This window comes from Salpingoeca rosetta (genome assembly GCF_000188695.1).
Source record: "Salpingoeca rosetta unplaced genomic scaffold supercont1.23, whole genome shotgun sequence".
Lineage (NCBI taxonomy): Eukaryota > Choanoflagellata > Craspedida > Salpingoecidae > Salpingoeca > Salpingoeca rosetta.
This window is the reverse complement of record NW_004754911.1, coordinates 917,365-924,780: the sequence shown is the minus strand read 5'-3', so window position 1 is coordinate 924,780 and position 7,416 is coordinate 917,365. Positions and strand designations below refer to the sequence as shown.

Here is a 7,416-nt window from a genome sequence, read left to right as displayed (position 1 = left end):
GTCTAGGCTCAATAGCAAGCGGCGCGCGCGCGAGCGTGTGTGTGTGTGTGTGCTTGAGTCTGCTTGTGTTCGCGATCGCGCGAGCGCGCGCGAGCGCGAGCGCGCGAGCGAGAGAGAGAGAGAGAGAGAGAGAGAGAGAGAGAGAGAGAGAGAGAGAGAGAGAGAGAGAGAGAGAGAGAGAGAGAGAGAGAGAGAGAGAGACGGTCACCGAAAGCAATGACAGTGGCAAAAACGACAACGACAGTGGCAGGTGTGTCACAGAGACGGCACTTCGCCACTCACATCAACAATGAACTGCGTGCGATCGCGCTCAAGCGTCCGTTCGTTCAGCTCGACAGTCGTTGCTTCGAGCGTCTGCAATCATGCAGTACACATCGTATTGCGCCGTGCCGTGGTGAAGGGGTGGCGATGTTGAATGTGAGTTGAAGACAGGCAGTGCTCAGCAATGCACATGACAACACAGGTGCCATGCTAGCTCTTGAGGGAGGCAGTGATTGTTGTCGTTTGTTGTGAAATCTCACCTCCTTTGTCTCGTGCAGAACTGTGGTCTTCTCCTCAAGCTCGGTCCTGTCACGAGCAAACGAACACCGCGTGTTAGCGCGGTGAGATCATGCCACGTTCATATCGTGGTCACAATAATCCATTCACACTCGCGCTGCACACACACACGCATGAACACACAACACACACACACCTTTACATACTCGCACACGCACACACACACACACACGTGCACCCAACATGCCAGGGAACATACTTGGTGGACTGCAGCTCCTTTGATGTCGTGTCAAAGAGTTCCATGGTCTTGGCGAGCTCTTGCTCAAGCGTGGCAATCTTGCCTTCCTGGCACTCAATCTTCGCCTGCATTGCTTCGTAGTTCTCCTGGTCCACATAAATGCCGTTCTTGGAGCGCGTGGCGAGTAGATCCCTCTTCAGCCTGAAGAGTCGACACCCAAGTTAGCGAGAGAGAGAGAGAGGTGCACAAAGGGCCACAACCAAAGAAGCAAACACGGCACACACACACGCACACGCACACACAAATGCACAGACAAAACCACACCCACATCCACACACACACACACACAGTGGATTGCACTGTGAATGGTGTGGCAGAAGGGAAAACACAAAAGGAGCATGCAGCACGCTGCCACTGCCTGCACACAACGCACTTTTCAATCTCGTCGGTGTACTCCTTGATGAGCGCCTTCTTCGTCAGCTTCTGGTTGATTTCCGGGCGGTTCTTGATGTTCTTCGCGTGGAACGCGTAGTCCAGTGTGCTGAGAGGTGGCAAAGATGAAGGAACAGAGAGATAGATTGACAGATGTGCAGACAGCAAGGAAGGTTAGAGGAACGGCACACATACAATTGTTCCAGTATGTTTGCTTGATGCACTCGCATCACGCGTGTATGCTGATGTATGCAAGTGTGCATAGACGCTCAGGGCGTGCTTCAGACACGCACATCCATGTTCGCACACACACACATGTACACAGAGAAAACTCAGTGGGAGTTGCTGTCACCTCAGTGTCTCTTCGAGGTTGCACATGGCAGGGGAGATGGTGGCGATGATGGACGTCTTGGTGCGGCCACCGAGCGAATCTTGCAGCAGACGCGTGAGCTTGCTCTCACGATACGGGATGTGCTGCTCCTTTTGCACAAGCTGTGGGGGGGGGGAGCAAGGAAAAGAGAGAGGGAGAGAGAGAGAGAGAGAGAGAGAGAGAGAGAGTGTGTGTGTGTGTGTGTGTGTGTGTGTGTGTGTGTGTGTGTGTGTGTGTGTGTGTATGTGTGTGTGAGAACAACGCAGAGATGACGTGTCAGTTGCTGAAGGTGAATGTTGATTGCACACCAGCAAGTAGACAAATAAACAAACAAACAAACACACCCACACACGCATCAGATAGCGTTAACGTGTGCACAGTACACGATACATTTGCACACCTTTTGGATGACACGGCCGAGGGTGAGGAGTGACTGGTTGATGTTGCCTGCTTCGCGTGCGCGGTCTTTCTTCGCACCACTCCGCCCAATGTTCTCACTGCCAGCTGTTGAAACCGTATAGTTGGCGTGCGTGCGTGTGTGCGTGCGTGTGTGTGTGTGTGTGTGTGTGTGTGTGTGTCAGTCCAGGTTTGCGTGAGTGCGCGTTGCATGTGATACATGTACATGTGCGTGAGCTCTCGCTGATTGCTACAGTCACGCTACAAGCCATCGCGATGCAATAGAGTGTTTCACAACATCAACACAACATCAACACGACCCCCCCCCCACCCAACACACACATGCATTCCCACCAAGATCGACGAGGTAGAGCTTGCCGGTCTTGAGCAGCTCCTCGCCTGGAAGCGCCATCAATCGCATTCGTGAGGAGGTGACGGGTGACGAGAATACTCATGGCATGACCCACATATGATAGTGGTGGTTCGAACGTTTGTACAGGTTCACAAACACAATACGATATACCCCCCCCCCCCCCACACACACACACACGCACGCGTGCTCGCTCACGCACACACGCACCGGTCATGGAGCTCTCCTTCTGGTGGACGGTGACGGAAAAGACAGAATGGGAGCGGCTGGACGCCTTGTTCATCTTCGTCTCGCTCGTGCGGCGCTTCTCGGTGCCGCGTTGGATAAGACCGAACACCTGAAATCACAGCAGCAGTTGGAAAGGAAAGCGTGAGTCATGCATGCATCATTGCGTGGACACAGCAGACAGTGAAGCACACACACACACACACACACACACACACACACACACACACACACACACACACACACACACACACACACACACACACACACACACACACGTGTTCATGTGCATTCGCCAACACATGCACCCACACATGTGCATGCACGTACCTCGCTTGCGTTGTGGACAATGACTTCCTCCAGGCCTTGGATCACAACGCTGCCTTTGCTACGGCTGTCCTCGAACAAGCGGAGCTTCTGGTACTGGTCCTGCATAAGACCAGCAACACACACGCACGCACACAGGATATGCAGGCACGAAACCATCGTGTGAAATGCTTGAAGGATTATCTGCCATTAACACCGCACATCTGCATGATTGCAGAATCGCGACCAATGTCATGTAGCACACACACGCACGCACATACATACACACACGCGCGCGCGCGCGCACACACACACTCTCTCTCTCTCACATACCAGCGGAGAGAGCAGGTCAAAGAGTTCTTCGTTGTAGATTTCGAGGAAGGACACGCGCACTGAAAACTCGTTTGTGGTCTGCTCAAGCTTCTCAAACAGCTGCGGCACATTGGATTGATTCCGAATGTGAAACACAAAGTAGGGTTGAGCGTTCATGTGAGTTGAGTCAACCCACAGACAGAACATGTAACGCAAGCCACATCCGCACAAACAGGCGCTCCATACACTGATACACGCCAACCACCACGGTGACTGAGAAGTAGCCAGTCTCGCGGACTTCGCCATGGTCGACAGCAGTGAAAAGGCATGCACGCACACCTGGTACAGAGCGCGTGGGATGATGCCGAGGCCTGGGTCCTCCACAGTGACAGCGTCAGAGGAACGAACACCTTCCATGGTGTGCGTCTTACCCGTGCCTGCATTTGGTGAAACAGCACATCGAAGGCGGGAAGAGATGAGCCTATGTTGTCGTCTCTCTCAGGTATGGGAGTGTTGTTGGCTGACGTGTAGATGCGCAAGCGATTTGATCTGGTTTGTAGTTTTGAGAGTGGCGGTGTCTGAGCGTACGCGCGCACACATTACAGATCACATTGCATGCGCCGCTATCGCACCTGTCTGGCCGTAGGCAAACACGGTGCAGTTGAAACCGGTCAAGACCTCATCCAGCAGCGGCTCCACCAGAGTCTCGTACACGTCGACCTGCGATGTCTCCGGAGGGAATACGTGGTCGTACGCGAACGTCTTCGAGTCGTACTTGAGGCCCTGCAACATTCGACACACACACACACACGCATGTACACGAGTAGCACGAGCGAGTGTGAGAAAGGTGCGTTGCCCATCCATCTCGTGTTGTGACCACGGCACTGGGCACAAACAAGTAATAAAAACAAACAAACAAACAAACAAACGGATTGCCCTTGTCTACTCCGATGCAAATGAGGTGAATGTAAACACCGCTGAATCTCTCTCTCTCTCTCTGTCACTCTGTCAGTCAGTCAGTCAGTCAGTCTCTGTCTCTGTCTGTATCTCCCCCCACACGCACACACACCTTGACGGTGATCTTGCTGAGTTGCGGCGTGCATTCCACAATGGAAGGCGAGTTTTCATCTTGTTCCTTGCGGTTCAAAGGCCTGCAGCGCACGGCAACCTGGATGTTGCACTCGCGAGCAGACTTGCGCGACGAACCAGCAGATGGTGGCATGATGATGATTTGTCAAAAACTTGTTCCTGTGGTTTTGGCAGCAACCTGAACTGAACCTTGGGTAAAGCTCCAGTAATGCTCTGCTCTGGCTTGGTCCTTTGTTGATGTGTGTTGAGCAACCTCGCTGTGGTGATGGTCGTGATATGCGGGGAGGTGGAGGAGGTCGTCGAGCGAGAGGTTGTTGATGTGTTGGTGTTTGTGTGCTTTCAACGGAAATGCCAAGTTCAAATTTCGCGGAGCGAAGAAAAAAATTCCCGCACACCAAAATAAACACGCTGCACTTTATGGTGTCTGATAGAGCCGTTGCCAACCGCAAGCGAATCTCGCGCATCGCCACCAAGGGATATGGCTGAAGTTGTGGAAGAACAGCTGCCTGCGGTGCCTGAGCAGGAGGAGGAGGAGGAGGAGGATGCAGGTGCCCCCGTGGTGGAGGAAGAGGAGGCAAGGGCTGGTGAAGGTAGGGAGAGACGAGGCAATGGCCACGAACAAGGGGAAGAAGGTAATGAGGCCGCTGACGCTGACGTGAACAGCATCGGCTCCTTCAGCAGTGACAGCCGCCGCAGCTCTGTGAACAGCATCGGCAGCATACCCAGTGACTCTGGCAATGCAGGGGAAGCTGACAATGAAGCAGCAACAGCAAAGCCAGATGTCGCTGCTGCAACGCGTCGCAGCGGTTCAAGCCAACGGCAACAACAACAACAACAACAGCAGCAGCAACAGCAGCAACAGCAGCAGCAACAAACACAGCCGCAGCAAACGAAACAAACACTGGTGCAAGCCGTCCTCGCTTCGCAAGCAAAGCCGGCACCAAAGCAGAAGCGGCTGTCGGTAGCAGAGATGAAACAGCAGCGGCAAGAGCGTCTCAACCTCATCAAGCGATTTGGCTTGCCGGAGGATGCGGTCGACAGCGATGACGCGGACGAGGTGGAGGATCGGGTTGATTCTGACGAGGCGGAGGAAGAGGCCATCAGGGAAGAGATGCGCGAGATCAGGGCCATGTATGGCATGCCCGACGATGATGACAAGCCCGTGCCAGAGGAAATTGTGGACGAGAGCCTACAGATCGACGAGGAATACTGCGAAACAGACCTTGAACTGGAATGTACGTTCTGCTTGCGCGCGCGTGTGCTCTGTGTGCGTGCTCTGTGTGTGTGTGTATGTGCGTGTGTGTGTATGTGTGTGTATGTGTGTGTGCTGTGTGTGTGCGCGCGCTGTGTGTGCGCTGTGTGTGCTCTGTGTGTGTGTGTTCTCTGTGTATTCTCTGTGTGCGTGTGTGTGTGTGCTGTGTGTTCTCTCTCTCTCTCTGTGAGGAAGGGAAAGTGGGCTGTGTCTTGTGCGGCTCTGTTTGTTGTGAAGCTGGGCCTTGTGGGCGCGTGGGGCTGTCGCACAGGATGGAAGACATGAGCACCCTTTTCATTTCGCCGTAGCTCACATCATGGCCTGAATCACCACCAACACGTGATTAGACTCTGATGACGACTTTACCGAACACGATGCTGCCAGCCTGTATCAAGCAGCATGCAAACGAGTAAGCGTTCCCAACCTACACGCTCTCCCCAAGCTCACCTCCACGCGTGCATTCGACGTCTGGTCGTCTGACACTATTGTGATTTGTTCCGCAACAGTTGCTGTCGCACTGGCACTCACGCATGTGTTGTGTGCGGCTCATTGTGCAGCTTCAGGTGTTGCCGAGCAACAAGTACATACGCATCTGCCACAGGCCTGATATTTGCCTCCGACACGAAGCCTTTCCCGCTCTCCACTGCCAAGCGCTGGCTGCTGGCCTCGAGGTGTGTCCATGTGAGGTGTTATGCGTGGTGTGATGCATGGCTTGTGTGGTGATGTGACCTGATGCCTGATGTATGACAGTGTGTGAGCAGTACTTGTGCGTGTGCGCGTGCATGTCTGACCATGCTTCTTACCTGCAACCGTACACGCCACGACACGAAATTGCGTGTGTGTACGCCAGGTGTCGTTGAACTTGGTGTCACTCGACCTTTCTGATTGTCGAATGGATGACAACGGCATGGCCGAACTTCTTCCCATCCTCAACACACTCGACGCACTGCGCACACTGGTGCATGTCTGTGTCTGTGTCTGTATGTGTGTCTGTATGTGTGTCTGTGACTGTGTGTATGTGTGTGTGTGGAGGGGATGGTTACATTGAATGCACGCCCTTTGCCCCCGTGCTGCCGCATGCTCTCACCTCACATCCAAAACAACACAACACTCAAACACACAATTGACACACCATCCACTCAACAACACCACAACACCACCATGCCACCAGAACCTGTCGCGGAACACCATTGGGCCGTTGAGTGCCGAGTGCATCAGTGATCTCATTGCCCGCAACTCCGCCCTCCGCTCCCTGGACCTCAGCCGTACGTTGTGTGTATGATGTGTGTCTCTGGTGTGTGTGTGTGTACGTTGTGTCGTGTGTGTGTCTCGTGTGTCGTGTGTGTCTCGTGTGTCGTGTGTGTGTGTGTGTGTGTGTGTGTGTGTGTCGTGTGTGTGTGTGTGTGTGTGTGTGTGTGTGTGTGTGCGACGAAGCCTTCACCGTGCTGGCTCGTCTCTGTCACATCGCTGCGGACAACGATTGCACTTCCTTACACCTTCAACACGACCACCGTAACCACACTGTAGACATGTGCCTGGACGATACGCACCTTGCGACGATCAAGCCGTCGCTTGAGGAAACAGTGACGCTCGCCTCCCTCAATCTCTCCGGCAACAAGATTGACGAGTTCGGCGGCGTGCGTTATCTTCGTTTGGTGCCAGTGGTGATTGTCGTTGCGTGGGCGACTGGGTTGTTGTTGTTGCGGTGGTGGTGGTGGTTGGTGGTCGTGGCGTTGTTCATTCGTGTAGCGCTCAGTGCATGTGCGTTTGGGCGGCTTTCACACACACCCCACACACACGCACACATACATGCGCGCGTGCGACATTATTCTCTTTTACTCTTCTCCCCGACCATCCTTCCCCGTCACCAACACTTCCCTCTCCACCTCCTCATCCTTTCCCCACTGCACCAATCCCCCTCCACCTCC

At 54.0% G+C, this 7,416-nt stretch overlaps 2 protein-coding genes across 2 annotated transcripts in view; one reads left to right on the top strand and one right to left on the bottom strand.

Annotated features, from left to right (window-relative positions):
- PTSG_12732 (uncharacterized protein) overlaps positions 1–4,577 on the bottom strand; it is an 8,143-nt gene extending 3,566 nt beyond the window's left edge. The window contains exons 1-13 of the mRNA XM_004990660.1: positions 4,217–4,577; positions 3,780–3,930; positions 3,487–3,584; positions 3,169–3,267; positions 2,860–2,958; positions 2,515–2,641; positions 2,289–2,333; positions 1,939–2,042; positions 1,521–1,660; positions 1,170–1,277; positions 758–937; positions 522–567; positions 266–354 (exon numbers count right to left, since the gene is read on the bottom strand). Of these exons, the coding sequence (XP_004990717.1) occupies positions 266–354; positions 522–567; positions 758–937; positions 1,170–1,277; positions 1,521–1,660; positions 1,939–2,042; positions 2,289–2,333; positions 2,515–2,641; positions 2,860–2,958; positions 3,169–3,267; positions 3,487–3,584; positions 3,780–3,930; positions 4,217–4,369 (1,439 nt within the window). The 5' untranslated portion in view covers positions 4,370–4,577. The remainder of the gene's footprint in view (positions 1–265; positions 355–521; positions 568–757; positions 938–1,169; positions 1,278–1,520; positions 1,661–1,938; positions 2,043–2,288; positions 2,334–2,514; positions 2,642–2,859; positions 2,959–3,168; positions 3,268–3,486; positions 3,585–3,779; positions 3,931–4,216) is intronic.
- A 73-nt stretch (positions 4,578–4,650) lies between these two features.
- Positions 4,651–7,416, top strand: part of PTSG_12731 (uncharacterized protein) — a gene marked incomplete at its 3' end in the record, with an annotated part of 11,712 nt that continues 8,946 nt past the window's right edge. The window contains exons 1-6 of the mRNA XM_004990659.1: positions 4,651–5,471; positions 5,836–5,897; positions 6,046–6,159; positions 6,339–6,446; positions 6,660–6,753; positions 7,016–7,125. Of these exons, the coding sequence (XP_004990716.1) occupies positions 4,715–5,471; positions 5,836–5,897; positions 6,046–6,159; positions 6,339–6,446; positions 6,660–6,753; positions 7,016–7,125 (1,245 nt within the window). The 5' untranslated portion in view covers positions 4,651–4,714. The remainder of the gene's footprint in view (positions 5,472–5,835; positions 5,898–6,045; positions 6,160–6,338; positions 6,447–6,659; positions 6,754–7,015; positions 7,126–7,416) is intronic.